The sequence below is a fragment of the Schistocerca cancellata genome, chromosome 8 (assembly GCF_023864275.1).
Source record: "Schistocerca cancellata isolate TAMUIC-IGC-003103 chromosome 8, iqSchCanc2.1, whole genome shotgun sequence".
Taxonomy (NCBI): Eukaryota; Metazoa; Arthropoda; class Insecta; order Orthoptera; family Acrididae; genus Schistocerca; species Schistocerca cancellata.
This window is the reverse complement of record NC_064633.1, coordinates 141136993-141160038: the sequence shown is the minus strand read 5'-3', so window position 1 is coordinate 141160038 and position 23046 is coordinate 141136993. Positions and strand designations below refer to the sequence as shown.

The window sequence follows — 23046 nt, the reverse complement described above, 5'->3', positions numbered from 1 at the left end:
GACAAGGACAGAGAGGGGGAAGAGAGGAGTAGGGGCAGAGAGGAGGAGGGGGGAGAGGAGGAGGGGGGAGAGGAGGAGGGGGGAGAGAGAGGAGGAGGTAAGAGAAAAGAGGAGGAGGTGGGAGAATAGAGGAGGAGGTGGGAGAATAGAGGAGGAGGTGAGAGGAGGAGGGGGTGAGAGGAGGAGGGGGTGAGAGGAGGAGGGTGGTGAGAGGAGGGGGGTGAGAGGAGGGGGGTGAGAGGAGGGGGGAGAAAAGAGGAGAGGGTGAGAGGAGGAGTGGAGAAAAGAGGAGGGAGTGAGAGGAGGGGGGAGAAAAGAGGAGGGGGAGAAAAGAGGAGGGGGGAGAAAAGAGGAAGGGGGAGAAAAGAGGAAGGGGGAGACAGGAGGAGGGGGAGACAGGAGGAGGGGGGAGAAAGGAGGAGGGGGTGAAAGGAAAAGGGGGGAGAAAAGAGGAAGGGGTGAGAGGAGGGGGGAGAAAAGAGGAGGGGGGAGAAAAGAGGTGGAGGGAGAAAAGAGGAGGGGGAGAAAAGAGGAGGGGGTGAGAGGAGGATGGGGTGAGAGGAGGAGGGGGGAGAAAGGAGGAAGGGGGAGAAAGGAGGAGGGGGAGAAAGGAGGAGGGGGAGAAAAGAGGAGGGGGGAGAAAAGAGGAGCGGGTGAAAGGAAAAGGGGGGAGAAAGGAGGGGGGAGAAAGGAGGGGGTGAGAGGAGGAGGGGGGAGAAAAGAGGAGGGGGTGAGAGGATGAGGGGGTGAGAGGAGTAGGGGGTGAGAGGAGGAGGGGGTGAGAGGAGGAGGGGGTGAGAGGAGGAGGGGGTGAGAGGAGGAGGGGGTGAGAGAAGGAGGGGGTGAGAGGAGGAGGGGGTGAGAGGAGGAGGGGGTGAGAGGAGGAGGGGGTGAGAGGAGGAGGGGGTGAGAGGAAGAGGGAGTGAGAGGAGGAGGGGGTGAGAGGAGGAGGGGGTGAGAGGAGGAGGGGGTGAGAGGAGGAGGGTGGTGAGATGAGGGTGGTGAGATGAGGAGGGTGGTGAGATGAGGGGGAGTGAGAGGAGGAGGGGGGAGAATAGAGGAGGGGGTGAGATGAGGAGGGGGTGAGAGGAGGAGGGGAGAGAAGAGGAGGAGGGAGAAAAGAGGAGGGCATGAGAGGAGGGGGGGGGGGAAAGAGGAGGGCATGAGAGGAGGGGGGAGAAAAGAGGAGGGCATGAGAGGAGGGGGGAGAAAAGAGGAAAGGGTAGGAGGAGGAGGGGGAGAAAAGAGGAGGGGGTAGGAGGAGGAGGGGGGAGAAAAGAGGAGGGGGTAGGAGGAGGAGGGGGGAGAAAAGAGGAGGGGGTAGGAGGAGGACGGGGGAGAAAAGAGGAGGGGGTAGGAGGAGGACGGGGGAGAAAAGAGGAGGGGGTGAGAGGAGGAGGGGGAGAAAAGAGGAGAGGTAGGAGGAGGAGGGGGGAGAAAAGAGGAGGGTGGAGAAAAGAGGAGTGGGGAGAAAAGAGGAGGGGTGAGAAAAGAGGAGGGGGGTGAGAGGAGGAGGAGGGACAAAAGAGAAGGGGGTGAGAGTAGCAGGGGGGAGAAAGGAGATGGTGATAAGAGGAAGGGGTGAGGAGCAGAGGGGCGAGAGGAGGAGGGCGGTGAGAGGAAGATTGGTGAGCAAGAGGAGGACAGGGGTGAGGAGTAGGGGGGGAGAGGAGGACAGGGATGAGGAGGAGGAGGGGGAAGAGAGGAGGGGGAGAGAGGAGGGGGGAGAGAGGAGGGGGGAGAGAGGAGGGGGGAGAGAGGAGGGGGGAGAGAGGAGGGGGGAGAGAGGAGGGGGGAGAGAGGAGGGGGGAGATGAGGGGGTAGAGAGGAGGGGGGGAGAGGAGGGGGGGAGAGGAGGGGGAGAGAGGAGGGGGAGAGAGGAGGGGGGAGAGAGGAGGAGCGGGGAGAGAGAGGAGGAGGGGGGAGAGAGAGGAGGAGGGGGGGAGAGAGAGAGGATGAGGGGGGGGGGAGAGAGAGAGGATGAGGGGGGGAGAGAGAGATGATGAGGGGGAGAGAGAGAGATGATGAGGGGGAGAGAGAGATGATGATGAGGGGGAGAGAGAGGGAAGAGAGGGGGGCGGAGGACAAAGACAGAGAGAGGGAAGAGAGGGGGGCGGAGGACAAGGACAGAGAGGGGGAAGAGAGGGGGGCGGAGGACAAGGACAGAGAGGGGGAAGAGAGGGGGGTGGAGGACAAGGACAGAGAGGGGGAAGAGAGGGGGGCGGAGGACAAGGACAGAGAGGGGGAAGAGAGGGGGGCGGAGGACAAGGACAGAGAGGGGGGCGGAGGACAAGGACAGAGAGGGGGGCGGAGGACAAGGACAGAGAGGGGGGCGGAGGACAAGGACAGAGAGGGGGCGGAGGACAAGGACAGAGAGGGGGGCGGAGGACAAGGACAGAGAGGGGGGCGGAGGACAAGGACAGAGAGGGGGAAGAGAGGGGGGCCGAGGACAAGGACAGAGAGGGGGGCGGAGGACAAGGACAGAGAGGGAGAAGAGAGGGGGGCGGAGGACAAGGACAGAGAGGGGGGACAGAAAGGGGGAGAGAGGGGGGCGGAGGACAAGGACAGAGAGGGGGGGACAGAGAGGGGGAAGAGAGGGGGGCGGAGGACAAGGACAGAGAGGGGGGACAGAGAGGGGGAAGAGAGGGGGGCGGAGGACAAGGACAGAGAGGGGGAACAGAGGAGGGGAGGACAAGGACAGAGAGGGGGAACAGAGGAGGGGAGGACAAGGACAGAGAGGGGGAACAGAGGAGGGGAGGACAAGGACAGAGAGGGGACAGAGGAGGGGAGGAGGAGGACAAGGACAGAGAGGGGGAAGAGAGGAGTAGGGGCAGAGAGGAGGAGGGGGGAGAGGAGGAGGGGGGAGAGGAGGAGGGGGGGAGAGGAGGAGGGGGGAGAGAGAGGAGGAGGTAAGAGAAAAGAGGTGGGAGAATAGAGGAGGAGGTGGGAGAATAGAGGAGGAGGTGGGAGAAGAGAGGAGGGGGGTGAGAGGATGAGGGGGTGAGAGGAGTAGGGGGTGAGAGGGAGGAGGGGGTGAGAGGAGGGAGGGGGTGAGAGGAGGAGGGGGTGAGAGGAGGAGGGGGTGAGAGAAGGAGGGGGTGAGAGGAGGAGGGGGGTGAGAGGAGGAGGGGGTGAGAGGAGGAGGGGGTGAGAGGAGGAGGGGGGTGAGAGGAAGAGGGAGTGAGAGGAGGAGGGGGTGAGAGGAGGAGGGGGTGAGAGGAGGAGGGTGGTGAGATGAGGGTGGTGAGATGAGGAGGGTGGTGAGATGAGGGGGAGTGAGAGGAGGAGGGGGGAGAATAGAGGAGGGGGTGAGATGAGGAGGGGGTGAGAGGAGGAGGGGAGAGAGAGGAGGAGGGAGAAAAGAGGAGGGCATGAGAGGAGGGGGGGGAAAAAGAGGAGGGCATGAGAGGAGGGGGGAGAAAAGAGGAGGGCATGAGAGGAGGGGGGAGAAAAGAGGAAAGGGTAGGAGGAGGAGGGGGAGAAAAGAGGAGGGGGTAGGAGGAGGAGGGGGGAGAAAAGAGGAGGGGGTAGGAGGAGGAGGGGGGAGAAAAGAGGAGGGGGTAGGAGGAGGAGGGGGGAGAGGAGGGGGTAGGAGGAGGACGGGGGAGAAAAGAGGAGGGGGTAGGAGGAGGACGGGGGAGAAAAGAGGAGGGGGTGAGAGGAGGAGGGGGAGAAAAGAGGAGAGGTAGGAGGAGGAGGGTTGAGAAAGAGGAGGGTGGAGAAAGAGGAGTGGGGAGAAAAGAGGAGGGGTGAGAAAAGAGGAGGGGGTGAGAGGAGGAGGAGGGACAAAAGAGAAGGGGGTGAGAGTAGCAGGGGGGAGAAAGGAGATGGTGATAAGAGGAGGGGTGAGGAGCAGGGGGGCGAGAGGAGGAGGGCGGTGAGAGGAAGATTGGTGAGCAAGAGGAGGACAGGGGTGAGGAGTAGGGGGGGAGAGGAGGACAGGGATGAGGAGGAGGAGGGGGGAGAGAGGAGGGGGGAGAGAGGAGGGGTGAGAGGAGGAGGGGGGGGAGAGGAGGGGGGTAGAGAGGAGGGGGAGAGAGGAGGGGGGAGAGAGGAGGGGGAGAGAGGAGGAGCGGGGAGAGAGAGGAGGAGGGGGGAGAGAGAGGAGGGGGGAGAGAGAGATGATGAGGGGGGAGAGAGAGATGATGAGGGGGAGAGAGAGAGATGATGAGGGGAGAGAGAGAGAGGACGGGGAGGGACCGGAGGAGGGGGAGGGACCGGAGGAGGGGGAGGGACAGGGGGAGGGACCGGAGGAGGGGGAGTGACCGGAGTGGGGGACGGAGGAGGGGGAGGGACCGGAGGAGGGGGAGGGACCGGAGGGGGAGGGGGGGGGACAGGAGGAGGGGGAGGGACAGGAGGAGGGGTTTGAACAGGAGGAGGGGGAGGGACTGGAGGAGGGGGAGGGACAGGAGGGGGAGGGACAGGAGGAGGGGGAGTGACAGGAGGAGGGGGAGGACAGGAGGAGGGGGAGGGACAGGAGGAGGGGGAGGGACAGGAGGGGGGACAGGGGGAGCGGGAGGGTCAGGAGGAGGGGGAGGGACAGGAGGAGGGGGAGGGACAGGAGGAGGGGGAGGGACAGGAGGAGGGGGAGGGACAGGAGGAGGGGAGGGACAGGAGGAGGGGGAGGGACAGGAGGAGGGGGAGGGACAGGAGGGGGAGGGACAGGAGGAGGGGTGGGACAGGAGGAGAATAAGGTAGCAGGGGGCAGGAGGAGGAGGAGGAGGAGGAGGAGGAGGAGGAGGAGGAGGAGGAGGAGGAGGTGGAGGGAGAGGAGTAGAGGGGCAGGAGGGAGAGGTGGAGAGAGAGGAGTAGAGGGGCAGGAGGGAGAGGAGGAGAGGGGCAGGAGGGAGAGAAGGAGAGGGTGAGGAGGAGAGGGAGAGAGGGAGAGGAGGAGAGGGAGAGGAGGAGAGGGAGAGGACGCAGAGGAGGAATAGGAGGGAGAGGAAGACTGAGAGGAGGGTGGGGGTGCGGAGGGAGGAGGAGAGACAGGAGTAAGAGAAGGCGAGAGAGAGAAAGTAGGAGGGAGAGTAGCAGTAGGAATGGGCCGAGGAGAAGGAGTAGTAGTAGTAGGAGTAGTTGGGGTGGGAGTAAGGGGTTGGAGAGGAAGGAGAGGTCGAGGAGGAGGAGGAGGAGGAAGAGGAGGACATCGAGTAGGAGCGAAAGAGTAGTAGGAGCGAAAGAGTAGTAGGAGAGTAGGATGAGGGGATGGAGCATAGGAGGGAAAGAGTAGTAGGAGATGGAGAAGGAGAAGAGTCGTAGGAGGAGAGCAGGAGGTGGGGGAGAAGAGTAGGCAGAGGAATGTAGGAGGAGAGATGGAGGGGAGGATTAGACCATCAGTGGAGGGGAGGGGAGGAAGAGTGTAGGAGGAGGAGAGGAGGTGAGGAGTAGGGGGGAGGAGGAAGAGGAGGAGGAGAGGAGCTGAAGAGCAGGGGAGGAGGAGGAGAGTAGGGGAAGGAGGGACAGGGGAGAGTAGAAGGAGCACGAGTGAAGGGGAGGAGGTGAACGTTTGGGGATAATTTGAGCGGGAGGGGAGGAGGAGGGCAGGCGGAGAGTTGGTGGGAAACAGGAGTAGAGCAGGAAGGAGGTGGAGAGCAGGACGGGGGGGAGGCGGAGAGCGGGACAGGGATGGAGGCGCAGGAGGGAGAGGGGGAGGGCAGGGCGGGGGGTTGCCAGTCTGGGAGCAGTGCGGGTGGGCGCGGGGGAGGGGGAGGGGGAGAGCACGACGGGGGGAGGGTGAGAGCACGACGGGGGGAGGGGGAGAGCACGACGGGGGGAGGGGGAGAGCACGACGGGGGGAGGGGGAGAGCACGACGGGGGGAGGGGGAGAGCACGACAGGAGGAGGAGAGCACGGCAGGAGGAGGAGAGCACGGCAGGAGGAGGAGAGCACGGCAGGAGGAGGAGAGCACGGCAGGAGGAGGAGAGCACGGCAGGAGGAGGAGAGCACGGCAGGAGGAGGAGAGCACGGCAGGAGGAGGAGAGCACGGCAGGAGGAGGAGAGCACGGCAGGAGGAGGAGAGCACGGCAGGAGGAGGAGAGCACGGCAGGAGGAGGAGAGCACGGCAGGAGGAGGAGAGCACGACAGGAGGGCTGAGAGCACGACAGGAGGGCTGAGAGCACGACAGGAGGGCTGAGAGCACGACAGGAGGGGGAGAGCACGACAGGTGGGGGAGAGCACGACAGGTGGGGGAGAGCACGACAGGTGGGGGAGAGCACGACAGGAGGGGGAGAGCACGACAGGAGGGGGAGAGCACGACAGGAGGGGGAGAGCACGACAGGAGGGGGAGAGCACAACAGGAGGGGGAGAGCACAACAGGAGGGGGAGAGCACAACAGGAGGGGGACAGAGAGAGGGCAGAGGAAGAAGGGGACAGAGAGAGAGGGCAGAGGAAGAAGTGGACAGAGAGAGAGAGAGAGGGGGGGGATGAAGAAGTGGACAGAGAGGGGGAAGAAGAAGTGGACAGCGAGGGGGAGGAAGAAGTGGACAGAGAGGGGGAGGTAGAAGTGGACAAGGTGGGGGAGGAAGAAGTGGACAAGGTGGGTGAGGAAGAAGTGGACAAGGTGGGGAAGGAAGAGAAGCAGCAGGTGGGTTCGCAGAGAGGTGGGGGAGAAGAAGCAGATGTACACAGAAAGGGATGAGAGGAGGAAGAAGAGATGGACACACACACACACACACACACACACACACAGAGAGAGAGAGAGAGAGAGAGAGAGAGAGAGAGAGAGAGAGAGAGAGGGGAGAGAGAGAGAGAGAGGTGAATGATTTATGGGTGCTCTACAGTTACGTTATCAGTGTCTGATGCATATTAAAGGACTTGATTGTGGATAAAATCACTAAAAATGTTGCACATACTGTGGATGAAACCTAAAAAATGACACTCGTGCACTCCCAGCCCACTCGCATGAACCCTCACTATGACTCGATCGCACACGCCTTAAATATTGGATACAGGGTGAAAGCTACTGTACCAGGGATTAAAACACAGAAACAGCTTATTGTCTGTTACTGCAAGCCACTCCTCCTCCCATCAACAAATTACTCTGTATCTCAAGAGTGAGATGACAGCATGCAGATGGATGGCACACTGAAATCACTCAGGACTGTTGACGTACCTACTCGGCTGCTGCATATGCTTTTTCATTTCCTGCAATATCCTTGTCCCTGGTATCCCCCCCCCCCCCCCCCCCATCCATTGTAGCTGGAGGATGACATCCTGGATGATTATCTACTGGCTACAAGTGTTGGACAAAAATGCAGGGCAGTCAGAGAATTGGAACAGACAAGGAATTTAGCACTCTAAGAAAGCCTCATTTGTTGCAGTGCCCACAAGATCACGTTTCATTCTGTGTCAAGGTCAGTATAGTTAGGAGCTAATTGGACTTTGAGGGAAAACAACAGAGCAACTCATGGAGGCCCATGTTTCGACTCATCCAGTCTTAGAGTAGTTGTCCTCAGTTAAAGAGTCATAAAATAATGTATTAATAATACATTCAGAAGTGCTATCTCTTCTGAACTGCACTAAATCTGAAATTACTCTGGGCTTCTGCATGGTTAAAACCCTGGATTTGGAGTTGCTCCACACCAAGCGCTCTAGCAGACACTGCACGCAACTCGCAAACAGCATTGTTGTTCACAGAAAATTGGAGCAAGCAAGCAACTGTATGGTACGTTAGTGAAGTCAGAGCAGCGAGGAACTTATGCCTGACACACCACAAGGAGCTGCCACCGGATGTCGAGTGGCAGCTCCTCAGCTTTAGCACATAGAGCTGGTCCTGTAAGCAGCCATGGCCAGCCTAATCCTAGTGATCTTCATGTAAGAGTGTCTCACTGATGTATATACTGTGCACCTTTAGTCATGCCAAGACTGCACAAAAGCCCTATAAAACTGGAACAGATGCGTTCTGTCTGCTCCGCAAGACCTGTGGCTAAGACACTTTATAATATTCAGAGACTTCTGGGTTCTGGCTTTCAATTCTCTGTGGTGTGGCAACCATGACAATTTGGAGTGAAAAATGAGGCCTAGATACCTCACTGAGGCTTTAAAATGCAGAACGGTATCCCTCGTGTGCAAGTCAAGTGAATTAAAAATACAGCAACAACGATTAAAATTAACACACACATGCGTGCACACACACACACACACACACACACACACACACACACACACATACTCATCTGCAGATAACTGAAAACCTATCTTCGCAGCATACACCTCTAACCTCTGAACTGTAAGTTGCAACTGACGAGTTGCTGTTGCAACACTGGGGGAGGAACAGAAGACGGTAAAATCGTTCACAAACGAGGAGCATTGCATGGGACTCCTTACCGTAGAGGTGATACTGTATGGCTATGGCAAAGAGGCTACCACTTAAAACGCTGTCATGAGGGATATCTTCCTCCTGTTCAAAACTAGCCGACAGTGTATCACCAACATGAGTCCTAAAAAATTGCTTCAACGGGAAAGACCAAATGAAGATGGGGAGATGGCAATGAAAACCCCACTGATGGATGTGTACGTAAATGCTGTGTCTCCAAGTAGTATCATTCGTGTTTCTGATCTCAAAGAATATACTGAGACAGTGATGTATATGTAGGAAAGCCTGTTGAATAGCTGCCTCTAGGAGGGTCATGTTATCAACAGTAGACGAAAATCTTCGGAATTCACACTGACATTGGGTAAGGAGTTGCATGGTCTTTAATAACCTTTAATAACCAGATTAGACAATGGTCTACCATTCACTCCAGGGTGTTTCCAACACAGCTCATTAAGGAGATACTTAGGTACACACGAGGCATGGGTGTGGTCCTTTCCTGGTTTGAGAACAGGTATCAAAATTGCCTCTCTCCATGATTTGGGAAAGTGACCTATCCGCCATATCAAATTAAAATGTTTGAAGAGGAGTCCCTTTGATACTGTTGGCAAATGTTGAAGCATGCAGTATCATGAGTCTCAGACAGAGCTGATTCCAGCTCACCACATGGAGATAGAACAATTGTAAGACTCAGCATTGTTTGATCAGAAGCCCAACTTGACCCTGTCTTAAGTTGCATGGTAGGCAAGAAATGCCAGATTCTGGCTGGCATTGGCTGCAGTAATTGCAAAATGCTCTAACATTCTCCGAGTGATGTCTCTGGGCAATGTTTGGTGCCACCTCTGTTTCAATACTTCTGCTATTGGTAAAAAACTGTGTTCACAGGAAAAACTTCTAATGGCATCTCATATTTTTGTAGAAGGCCTGCCATGACCTTTTCTTGCTCTCCTTAATTACGCATTGAGCCTTGGCTCCAGCGACCTGAAAGGCGGTATTTAAACGATCAAAGAGCTGCAGGCCTGCCCTGGATTGCTGAGTGGCACTAATTGCTCCACCAAGGTACACGTTGCCTCCTGTGATGACTTTGGGATGGATAAGTCAGCGCCATGATGGATCACTCGTGAGATGTGGTCCAACCATTCCTGGACACTCTCGTGTTCAGGCACAGCCAGCCACACTGAGCAACCATTTTAGTGGTTTCTGTTGAGGTAAGGTTCCATCCAGTAGGTAGAAGTGCTTGCCAGAATGAAGGTCATAAGTTGCTTCCCATGAGCCGAGTCTGCAAGGGCTGGAAGCAGAAAAAGAGGTCGATGGCTGACGACAGCCCAGTAACAGCCTAGGAACAACTGGGTCTGCCTGTATTGAGGATGCACACCTCCTGCAACATCATGAAGTTTTCCAAGACTCAACCCCTAGGTCAAGTATAATTTGAACCCCACAATACATTATGGGATTTGAAATCACCCATTAGGAGAAACAGGTGGCGTACTTGTTCAACAAGGCCTGTAACAGCCTTGCAGTCTATCGCATCCTGCAGAGGTAAGTACAGGGAGCAGAGAGTGATGATCTGATCCACATGAACTGCAATGACTACTGCTTGTAGGTCAATAACCAAGGGGAGTGCAGATAAGTGGTGTGTGTTATTGACAAATACAGCAATCCTTCCCTTGGTCCTTTCCCTGCTCAGGTCATCTCGATGAGGGGTACAGCCCTATAGTGCAGGGGCATCAGATGCTTTAAAATGTGTTTCCTATAAACACAAGCACAGGAGGCACTTCTGTGCTATGAGTCTCAGTTCCTCCATGTGTCCTGAACGCATTCATGTTCCATTGTACTGTGGGAGCCATTTATCAAGGGGCTTACATTTTCACTCTTTCTTTCCGACGGAGAGGGGAGCCCACAGTGGATGGAGGCTCCATCTTGAGGTAAGATGAGTGCCATAAGGCCGAAATCAAGATCCAATGGCTTCAAAGATGAATCACTAGGGATGTCAGAGAGAGTGACATCAACATCATCGGACTGTTTACTTCCTGTCTCAATCTGTGGCTGAGTCTTTGCATTTGATTTTGATTTTTTGGACTGGGGAGCCTACAGAGTTACATCTGCGGAGATGGTAGTGGCAGCACTGGACGGTGGAGCAGACTGAACCTCTGGAGGAGGAGGTAACTCCACAGCATCAGCTACCACTGTCTTGTCTGATGTCATGGGAGGATGTATAGGCTTCAAAATAAATGAAGCAGCACTAACAGTAGTGCTGATACTAGCAATCTATTGTGTAGTAACATTAGTGTTCTGAACTAGTTGTTTAATAACTGCAACAAAGGTGGTAGCAAACATGGGGGCTACATAGATTTATAGATCTTTTTGTTCTCATGTATCTTTCTATCTGCAAGGAACAAACTGTAGTCCCCACTCCACATTTCGGTGGACATAAGCTTCTGACACCTTCTTGGGCAGAGTTATCACATTTGCCACATGTGGCTTCTCCCTGGAGGAAGAAATGGACAGAGAGGGGTGAGAGTAGGAGATGGACAGAGAGGGGCGAGAGTAGGAGATGGACAGAGAGGGGCGAGAGTAGGAGATGGACAGAGAGCGGCGAGAGTAGGAGATGGACAGAGAGAGCTGAGTGCAGGAAATGGACAGAGGGCTGAGTACAGGATATTAATGATTTTGTTTTTGCCATGTGTAGCTGGAGTTATCCCAAACAGATAATGCTCTTAATATTTTTCATGTGATTCCCAGTGCCAATAGAAAGTATGCTTGTTTCCCATTATGAACAAAATTATTTTTAAAGCAGAAATGTACATTTCCATTTGATACAGCAGCCTCAAATTAATACATTTTATCAATGTGTATTAACAGGAAGAATAGCCACTACTTGAGCTGCTCCTGTTAGTAGATATCTATCCCCAATTTTGCATAAGATCGATCTGGGTCTATGAAACAGGCATGTAATGGTCTGCTTTAAAAGTCGTTTTGTTTGTAACCGTAAACGGGCTCTTTCCATTGACACTGGTCATCGGTGACAAACACAATGAAAAATATCTGTTTGGGGTGACTCCAGCTACACATTTCAGAAACCAAATTGATAATATCTGCCAAAACATCAGAGAAAATTTGCATGATGAGTCTTAGGAGAGACAGCCTGTATAAAAATAAACCATTTTTCATATGCAAAAAAGAAATTTAGGTTGCTGCTATATACTTTCGCTGTCAAATGCATTAATTTACTGAGTAGGTGCAGGCAAGGAAATCTCTGAGCACTTCTACAGATCTCTAAAGAATTAATTGTGTGACAAGTGGCAGCAATTTTCTGTTATTGTTGCATTTACTCTTTCTTCAAAACTATTTATTAGTGAAAAAGGAATTCCTATTTTTCGTGAATTTCCTTTTTAAGAACTTTGAATGTCTAATACTTAACATCACTGTTAATGAAAGATTAGAAACAGTAATGCATACATTGAGTTGAAACATATACAGCAAGAGCTATAAAGGCACATTTACTTAACAAGATTATATGTCTTGCTTATGTGATCCATTGTTTTCTGATGTGAATGTGTGTGAAATCTTACGGGACTTAACTGCTAAGGTCATCAGTCCCTAAGCTTACACACTACTTAACCTAAATTAGCCTAAGGACAGACACACACACCCATGCCCGAGGGAGGACTCGAACCTCTGCCGGGACCAGCCGCACAGTCTATGACTGCAGCGCCTTAGACCGCTCGGCTAATCCTGCGCAGCCATTGTTTTCCGAGATCAAGTACTTAAGTAAAAAGAGGTCAGACACACATCACTATTTGGTTTGCACAAATTGATTATTGGCATCAAGAGTTTGTAATTAATTACTGACATCAACAGTTTATCCAATGGAAAAATTTAAAATTAGTAAAATGTTCCTAGCTTACAGATTTGTTACAGAAAGCTTGACAACTCAGACCTTGCACTATATTCCCCACTGTTTTGCTGTGAAAACTCCAGAGATAACTATGCATCACATTCTCAGGTTGTACACTGAGGCACAGACAGAAAAAAGAAAGAAAGAAAACTTACTTCCTGCTTTTCACTGCATGATACATGGCTATTTTATCTTTATACGATTTTAGTTACATAAAAAATTAAATATTATATAAACAATTGCTGGTTTAAAACTAACCACAGAGGCTCCTCGTCCTGTCTGGCTGCTAAGTGTAGGTTGTGGTGTAGAGGGATTACTATGATTCTGTGTTGATGCTGACTGAGCCAATACTGGCCTGTCAGCAGCTGTCTGGATAACCAAAAAACTTGAAGCTGGGAGTGTCTCTGGGTCCCTGCAATGCAATAATTAACTATAAGAAATATACTAAACTTTTAATAATGTTTCTTAATATGGAAATACTTTCAACTGATGGCTTGGAAGAAAGAAAATCCAGTTAAGAAAAAATTAACTGGATTCAGTGGTGATGTGTTTCCAAATTAAAACAAACTGGAAGTGGGACTTAGCATATTTAGTTTCCTAGGGGGATAAATGTTTGTTCTTACCATTGTTCAAAACTGTTTTAGTAACTTTTTGTCACTGGTTTTAGCACAAGAGCAACATGGATAAACCTCTGAATTATTATATCAGTATTTCATTTAAATTTCAGCCTGAAGTTTAAGAGCATAGGTACAATAAATATTAGCATGAAGTGTTAATACAAGGAAGAAACTAATAATGCTTTAATACTTAGTGCATTTTCCATACCTTGTTAAATTAATGACATCAAATTCACACTCATCCTCTAGCCACAGTGGTGATTCTAACAGCAAAGATATATCCATTTCTTGTATTTCCTTTGGTGTTGCAAGAGCAAGAAATCCTGGGTTGGCCTAAAAATCAAAATTAACAGTAATATGAAATATCATGTTGACATATATATATATATATGGTTATAATAGAAGGAAACATTCCACGAAGGAAAAATATACTTAAAAACAAAGATGATGTGACTTACCAAATGAAAGTGCTGGCAGGTCGACAGACACACAAACGAACACAAACATACACACAAAATTCAAGCTTTCGCAACAAACTGTTGCCTCATCAGGAAAGAGGGAAGGAGAGGGAAAGACGAAAGGATGTGGGTTTTAAGGGAGAGGGTAAGGAGTCATTCCAGTCCCGGGAGCGGAAAGACTTACCTTAGGGGGAAAAAAGGACGGGTATACACTCGCACACACACACATATCCATCCACACATATACAGACACAAGCAGACATATTAAAAGACACAGTGTTCCCTAGTGGAAATACTGCAGTGAGAATGAAAGTTTACTTTTACTCACACATGGCTGTATTAATTGCACACTTTTACTTATCCTCTGTACAGAGACATGCTTGGGAGCAGATGCTTACAATTGGCTTGTAGTGAATTGCATGCTCTGACAAGCCCCACCTCCTTCTCTCAGGGCAGGCAGCTTACCGCTTATAATAGAAATAAATGTGTAATAGGTTAATGCATTGCAGAAGTGACACGAAAGTTGATGGTGAGTCGCTAAAAGGACAGGGTACTGGTGATACCTCTTCCTTCATTTTTGTAAATAATGAGGCCTGATGAGGCAACAGTTTGTTGCGAAAGCTTGAATTTTGTGTGTATGTTTGTGTTCGTTTGTGTGTCTGTCGACCTGCCAGCACTTTCATTTGGTAAGTCACATCATCTTTGTTTTTAAGTGTATATATATATATATATATATATATATATATATATATATATATATATATATATATATATATATATATATATACTTAAAAACAAAGATGATGTGACTTACCAAATGAAAGTGCTGGCAGGTCGACAGACACACAAACGAACACAAACATACACACAAAATTCAAGCTTTCGCAACAAACTGTTGCCTCATCAGGAAAGATATATATATATATCACACAATGAATTGTATCAACAATAAAAATGAATTTTCAGCCAATAAAGCAGAAAAAATTTCTACTTACTGAATGGCAATATATGCAGGCAGAAACAAAATAAGGTGACATTAACATTATTTTTCACAAGAAGTGGCATTACTCGTAAGTTTCTGAATAGTGTGGTTCCCTACAATTTTTTCCATCTCTTTGGGACAGGAAAATGTCAGCTTTTGTTTTCATTTGGTGTGTGTGTGTGTGTGTTTTCTGAAAGTCTGAAATCTCTTTCTCAATACTCTTTTGGCTACAGGAAATAACTATGTTACTAACTGCGCACTTTTAATTGGACCCTCTCTGATCCGTGAAAGTCGGCGGACTTGGGGCCACTCAGGAATCTTTACGATTGCTGCCGACATTAGCTACTTAATAGTATTATGTGTCACAGCAATAAATAGCCATAGTGTGAATAGTGTTGATTCATGTGCGGTGTTGTGCCCAGCGATTGTCAACGTTATTTACAAAAATGAAGGAAGAGGTATCACCAGTACCCTGTCCTTTTAGCGACTCACCATCAACTTTCGTGTCACTTCTGCAATGCATTAACCTATTACACATTTATTTCTATTATAAGCGGTAAGCTGCCTGCCCTGAGAGAAGGAGGTGGGGCTTGTCAGAGCATGCAATTCACTACAAGCCAATTGTAAGCATCTGCTCCCAAGCATGTCTCTGTACAGAGGATAAGTAAAAGTGTGCAATTAATACAGCCATGTGTGAGTAAAAGTATACTTTCATTCTCACTGCAGTATTTCCACTAGGGAACACTGTGTCTCTAATTGTGAAAAGGATACTGCAGCTCATATACACTGTCCAGTCCATCATCATGCTTCAAAAAGTCATTTAAAGCATAGATTAAACATGAGCCATCACTTTATGTTTGACAAAATTGGCATACAGCACTGCAACATCAAATACTTGCTCTATTATAAAATGCAACTCATCAAAGATCTGCCTTTCACTGGGTGCATATAAGGTCAATAACACTTGCTAATGATCCCTACTGACAAATTATGGGCAGGAAGTCCCCCTGGGATACTGAATAAGAGCCAAGAGAAATGAATATGAAAGTAAATCAAAAAGTAAGTTACGGTAGCTCACCATGAGAGCATGCTGTGTGTCATAACTATGATAAATGTGTTTCACATGACAATAACTGCGACACATCTTATAGGATGGGTGGTGTGGTATTGCATCGTGTTGTGTGTGCAGAGAGGGCTAGACCCAATGGCGTATTAAATGGATGTTCACTGCAAATCCAGAGGAGCATGCAATGATCAGATTTGTACGGGCTAAATGACTGAATTGCACAGACATTCAATGCTGGATATGGTGAGCATGTAATCTCTTGCCCAGTTATTGTAAAGTGGTGTAAGCAATCCGATGCTGAATGCAAGGATCTCACTGATGAATATCACAAAGGAAGGCCCACAATGTCCAGTACTGTTGCAAATGTTGACCATGTGGATGTGATCATTAGAGGGGATTGGTCCACAAAACTGCAGAAAATTGTCAACATTCAGAACATTTCATATGGCAATGTGTTCTCCATTGTTCACCAGTGCTTTGGGTATCATAAACAGCACGCCAAATGTGTCCCACAGCTCCTCACCAATGTTCACAAGAAACTATGTTTCAAATCATCATTGGCACATTTGGAAAGGTATTCTGTGCAGTACAATGAGTTTCCGCAGTGAATCATTACTGGGGATGAAATGTGGGTCTACCAATACACCCCCAAAACAGAGAGAACATTGATGGACTGGCTGCACACCACATAATCACAACAGAAGGAGGCCAATGTCCAACCTTCAGTAGGAAAGGTGATGGTGACAGTGTTCTTTCACATGGAGAATGTGTTGCATGTGGAATTTACACCTAAAGGCTCGAAAATCAACTCTGCTCTGTATTGTCAAACTTTTCTCCAGCTTTGTAAGGAAATTACGGAAAAGTGATGGGGAAAATTGAGCACCAGTATGATTTTACTGCACCATAACGCAACACCACACTCGGCCCACCAAACGACAGAACCGCTGCAGCAATTTAACTGGGAGGTATGGCAACATTCTCCATACAGTTCATACCTAGCACCACGCGATTATCTTGTGTTCAGTAAGATGAACGAGGATCTCAGTGGATTATGATTCTGAAACATTGAGGAGGGTGAAAACAGCTGTATGCAGGTGGATACCTAGTGCTGGAGGTAATTTCTACACATCCAGAATCAAAAAATTGGTTACTCATTATGAGAAATGTTTACAGCCTCTTGGGGATTATGTAGAAAAGTGAACTTACGCTGTATGTTGTCACAGCCATGTTGCCTATGTGTATTTGGCTTAATAAATGGGCGTAACTTGGAAGTATAACTTTCTTTATGATTTGCACTCATACAAGGAGTAAAATTGAGATTCGTGAAGGGATATAAAAGAATACGTAAAATACAAAATTAAGATATTCAAAAGGAGTGGAAAATTTGGAGTGTGAAAGAAAAATTGCATGGAAACAAAAGTAAATGGAGTGAATACCCGCCAAAAATTGACCCAGAGAGACTATCATGTCAGGTAAAGGACTTTAAACCAAAAGGGAAGAAGAAACCTGGCAGATCAAGAAAAAGATGGGAACTGTAATATGCCCGAATTGGCCTAATATGGAACATATGGAAGATGGAGGAGGAGGAGGAGGAGGAGGAGGAGGAGTACCCCAGGTGTATGCAACAGATCAGCACCCTCTGTTTTTGGAGGGAAGTGAAAGTATTCTGTGAATCCAATACAATTGTGCAATCTGAAATTGAACCTGGACCCATGGCATCAAGTTCTCTTTCACCAGTTACTACAGGATTTGTCTTATACCTAATGGATTTGTCTGAAGCCTGATGATCATCAAAGAAGTGTGGAGGGGGAAGCTGCCAATGCATACCTTATGAACACAGCCAAATGGATTCTGCAGGGCAGTGTGTGTATCAAGTTTTGGACTGGCATCATGCACGAAAGTCCTTTGACAATGTTAGTGAGTGTAATTTGAGAGCTTTGTAGGAATGGGATATATTCATATAAAATATTGTCCAGCCCTACAGTCAACATTTTGGTCAATACCATGCTCACATGATACATGTCTTCCTCCAGGAGACAGGAATCAACTAAATGAAAATGTCTGTAGTATATGCTGACATGAACCCAACTAAGCATGCCTGTGGCCAAATGAAACTTTCAGTGCATCATCGCAAGAACCTTCCTCACACACTGGATGACCTCAGGAGGGCTGTCATCAAATGGTAGGACACACCTAGGCAACAAAGGTTGCGCCACGTTGTAGACACCATGCCATGCAGATGGAGCAACAGATTTTGATTCCACATGTATGCAAAGTTGGGCACTTTCAAACAGACAGCCTTTATTTTGATTATTGTCTTAGGTTTATTTTGTAGTAAAGTATTTATTTTTAGTTTCATAAGGCTTATTCTTTCACTCCCTGCTCCCCTTGAATCTAAGCTCACACATCCAAAGAAATGCAAATGGTGCACACTTTTTTTCTTATATAACATTCCAAACATTTTTTTAAAGCTACGACATTAGAAAGCTAATGAGACAGTGAGAAAAGCTGGCAATAAAATAATTTCAGCAGAATCTGCCAGCATGTTCCAGTCGAACCAGCCACTGCTGAAACAGTGAACTGCTTCCAAGTTTCAGCCAGTAACAAGTCAACTTTCTTTAGCACTTCATTATTACAAACTGTCTTTATTCAGATATGAATTTATAGTAGACATAACACTTGAGGAAAGTATGTACACAAACAAAACAAGAGATGCTTATGGATTACATTATTTCAACGCCATGTTTAGCCATGTAATTTTAATGTAAAAGTTACCATATTCGCTACAAAAAAAGGTATCCAAATTGTAAGGTTTATCATCTTTAGGATTATTCAACTACTTCACAAATATTACACTACATAGTGCCAACCTGATTGAGACAAAATGCAGATATAGAATCCTGATCCTTGTGAATAATCTTCACCAATTCTGCAAATGATGATGATGAATCGGAAGCTCTCTCATCTGAAGTGCGTACGCTATCTGTAACTGTCACACTTGGCTCCATAATTGAAGCTACAGATCGACGCTTGCCAAATACAGAACGTATGAATATATCTTGAACTGGTTCTTGCCGTACCAAATAGCACCAAAGACGCCGAACTGGAGCAGCTGATGCATGCCTTGTGCTGGAAAGGACAAATAATGCAATTAAATTAGATCATATTTGCACACTGAGAAACGAGTAGCACATAAACTCTTTCCTGGCATAGGGGCTAACGATTAAAGAAATGATTCCCATTGATATAAGAATGAAAATTCAGGTACTGAATGTGAAAAAATAATCATAGTAAATGAGGGATAAACAAGTAATTCACTAGCACCTACGACTCTAGTAGATATGTGCACTTGTACCAAATATATAGCACAAGTGGGATTACGCTGGCTGTAAAAGTAAATGATGCAGAAACACTGGAGAAGGGGAGGGGTGAGGACACTATCATTGGAAAGGAGAGGGGTTTTGGGGGAAAGGGGGGGGGGGGAGTTTTAATGCAAACTAAAACCACCAACAAATTTACCAGTGAATAAGTCTGCTTGGTTTACAGGACTAGGAAACAAATCATGTACTCATGTTGACAGTATATGCTTTTTTTCCAGAACAGACTTGAACAAAGTACTATTGAAATTTTCAAAATGAAATACAGGGTTATTACAAATGATTCAAGCGATTTCACAGCTCTATAATAAGTTTATTATTTGAGATATTTTCACAATGCTTTGCACACACATACAAAAACTCAAAAAGTTTTTTTAGGCATTCACAAATGTTCGATATGTGCCCCTTTAGTAATTCGGCAGACATCAAGCTGATAATCAAGTTCCTCCCACACTCGGCGCAGCATATCCCCATCAATGAGTTCGAAAGCATAGTTGATGCGAGCTCGCAGTTCTGGTACGTTTCTTGGTAGAGGAGGTTTAAACACTGAATGTTTCACATAACCCCACAGAAAGAAATCGCATGGGGTTAAGTTGGGAGAGCGTGGAGGCCATGACATGAATTGCTGATCGTGATCTCCACCACGACCGATCCATCGGTTTTCCAATCTCCTGTTTAAGAAATGCCGAACATCATGATGGAAGTGCGGTGGAGCACCATCCTGTTGAAAGATGAAGTCGGCGCTGTTGGTCTCCAGTTGTGGCATGAGCCAATTTTCCAACATGTCCAGATACATGTGTCCTGTAACGTTTTTTCGCTGAAGAAAAAGGGGCCGTAAACTTTAAACCGTGAGATTGCACAAAACACGTTAACTTTTGGTGAATTGCGAATTTGCTGCACGAATGCGTGAGGATTCTCTACCGCCCAGATTCGCACATTGTGTCTGTTCACTTCACCATTAAGAAAAAATGTTGCTTCATCACTGAAAACAAGTTTCGCACTGAATGCATCCTCTTCCATGAGCTGTTACAACCGCGCCGAAAATTCAAAGCGTTTGACTTTGTCATCGGGTGTCAGGGCTTGTAGCAATTGTAAACGGTAAGGCTTCTGCTTTAGCCTTTTCCGTAAGATTTTCCAAACCATCGGCTGTGGTACATTTAGCTCCCTGCTTGCTTTATTCGTCGACTTCCGCGGACTACGCGTGACACTTGCCCGCACGCGTTCAACCGTTTCTTCGATCACTGCAGGCCGACCCGTTGATTTCCCCTTACAGAGGCATCCAGAAGCTTTAAACTGCGCATACCATCGCCGAATGGAGTTAGCAGTTGGTGGATCTTTGTTGAACTTCGTCCTGAAGTGTCGTTGCACTGTTATGACTGACTGATGTGAGTGCATTTCAAGCACCACATACGCTTTCTCGGCTCCTGTCGCCATTTTGTCTCACTGCTCTCTCGAGCGCTCTGGCGGCAGAAACCTGAAGTGCGGCTTCAGCCGAACAAAACTTTACGAGTTTTTCTACGTATCTGTAGTGTGTTGTGACCATATGCCAATGAATGGAGCTACAGTGAATTTATGAAATCGCTTCAATCATTTGTAATAGCCCTGTACATTCTACACTCAAAATAATGAAGTAGCCACTTGGAAACAAGCAGCAGCAATGTCTAAAATGCTATACAAGATGCCATTTTTTTAAAATAATATAGTGGCCACTCATAATTCTGCTGTAGTACTTGTTCAGAAATATTTACTAATTTCTTTTGACCTTAGGCATTTAAGCATTATGGCATTTTCGAAGGAACAAAATGCTGCTGATACAAAATATCACATCAAAGTTAATCACTTACAGAGTAAGTGCACAAGTGTTATACAGGAACAGGGCAGAAGAAACTGGGTGTTAGATTTTCTAAGCTTGCTAATATATATTTTGTGAGATGATTTACCTGAAACTAAGAAATCAAATGAATTGCTTTTTGTAAAAAGGCAACATGTCTATATTTCCTAATTTTACAGTTGAGACAAATAACTGGATAAAACTAGTTTAATGTAATTCATCTCCTGACATAATTTAAATGGATAGAAAAAAAACATCTACTCACCAAGTGGTGGCAGAACACACACATAAAAGAAGGTTGTTATTAGACAAGCTTACTGCACAGTAAGTCTCCCCTGACCCGCAGTTCTGGATGACTTTCCTGAAATCTACTCCTTTTCCTAGACCTCTCCAGTCCTTTTTTTTCACCCCTCTTTCTTCCCCTTCAACCCTTCTGCCTGAAGGAGGAGCCACTGGCTCTGAAAGCTTGCTTAATTACAGCCTTCTTTTATGTGGGTGTTCTGCCGCCGCTTGGTGTGTAGACTTTTTAGCTATCTGATTAAATTATGTTGTCATAAATTGATTGTATTCATTGTCATCTCCTGACATGTATTCCCGGTTTCTTGATGTAGGTATATTTGCTTATTATATACATGTAAAAGTCAAATATCCCATGGGGGGAAACAAGTGGATGATTTTGTTGGTGTTGGACATGTTCCCCTTCTGCAGTACACAGCGTTTTCAAATTAATTGTAGGGTTAAGTTACTTGTTTTAAAACAGAATTGTACAAATAACTGTATTTTACTGTAAGAAAATTATTGTTAGCTATTTCTGAATAGTATTTGATGTTTTTCATGGTTATATTACTCAGTCACCTCCATCTACATCTCAGATGCCATTGTTGACAACCATGATGCGACTGCATACCAAACCTGCATCTTGTCTTTAGGGATACGGATAAAATATTTCTTGATGTCATCCATTTTGTTGTTACTTAAAGGATTTCTTGGGAGGCAGTTGCAAATGTTGTATAACTTTTCTCAGTCTAAAAGTGTCCACTGTAAAGCCAAAACTATTCATGTTGCATGTAGCACTAGGTGAATTTTCAGCTGAAAAGATCATTTCATGGTATTTGGAAATAATCAAAAGCCTTTCCAGATGTTGAGGGTCGACTTTACCATACGAATCATCACTCAGGTAGTTTCTTTTACAGAATGTAGGTCACCAGGAACTGTAGTCAATAAAAGAATCCCTCTTCATTTGAACAATGGAAAACTTGTTACTGGTTTTTGAGGAATATTTTATGAGTTCAACAATGTCATATCGTTCCTCCTTCCACTAACATGTCGTGGACTAGGTCCCTACCTGCTGCAAATAGAAAATTAATAGAATCGGCAGACACGTGTTATCGTGCAATCAGGTTCCTTTTAACAATGCATTGAACCACTCGGAAACATAATTGAGAGAAAATAGAAATTTACAAATTTCATACTAGTTGCCTTTCTAATGTAAGTGATTCAAATAGATTAGAGAAACATTTGATGCCCCTTTGAATGATGCTTGAAGTCATGTACAGAAAATAAGGTGCTGATTGAGAATTTAAAATTCAGTGTTTGACTTAGAATCACTGGAATTTAACACACTGCATATGGCCCACATAGATTTACATGTTTACACATTCAACTGCCGTGGACTGACATATAAATTTACATTTTTTGTTCTGCACATATTTTCCGAAACCTGTTGCCCATGCCAGGAACTATTTCAATTTAACAAAAAGTTATATATGAATTAAGGGTTCAGTGCAGTGAACAAAAATATGAATTTTTTCTTATCTTTTGTTTTACCGCCAACAGTCAGTACTGTGAAATAGTCAGTACTGTGAACTTCATATGTCTTCCTTCAATCCGACCACATACGGATCCCAAACACTCAAACAGAACTCAAGTATAAGTCACACCGGTGTCCTATACGCCGTCTTCTTTACAGGTGAACCACTCTTTCCTAAAATTCTCCCAATAAACTTAAGTCGACCATTCACCTTCCCTACCATAGTTCTCTCATGCTCATTCCTCTTCATACTGCATTACAATGTTACACCCAGATATTTAAATGAATTGACCATGCCAAGTAGGATACAAGTAATACTGTATCCAAACATTACAGGTTTGATCTTCCTACTCACCCGCATTAACTTACATTTTTCCACATTTACAATAGCTGCCATTCATCACACCAACAGGAAATTTTCTGCAAGTCATCTTGTATCTTATTACAATCGCTCAACTTCGACACTTTAGCATATACCCTGGCATCATCAGCAAACAGCAGAAGATTGCTGCCCACCATGTCAGACAAAGCATTTATGTATATAGAGAACAACAGCAGTCTTACCACACTTCCCTGGGGCACGCCTGATGATATCCTCGTCTCTGATGAACACTCGCCATCGAATACCATATACTGGGTACTATTATTTAAGAAGTCTTCGAACCATACACATATCTGTGATATGCTTGTACCTCTG

General features: G+C 47.2%; 1 protein-coding gene across 1 annotated transcript in view; it reads right to left on the bottom strand.

The window, feature by feature from the left end:
• LOC126094455 (dmX-like protein 2) overlaps positions 1-23046 on the bottom strand; it is a 355200-nt gene that overhangs the window by 72800 nt on the left and 259354 nt on the right. Inside the window, exons 50-52 of the mRNA XM_049908834.1 lie at positions 18202-18460; positions 13034-13158; positions 12467-12620 (exon numbers count right to left, since the gene is read on the bottom strand). Of these exons, the coding sequence (XP_049764791.1) occupies positions 12467-12620; positions 13034-13158; positions 18202-18460 (538 nt within the window). The remainder of the gene's footprint in view (positions 1-12466; positions 12621-13033; positions 13159-18201; positions 18461-23046) is intronic.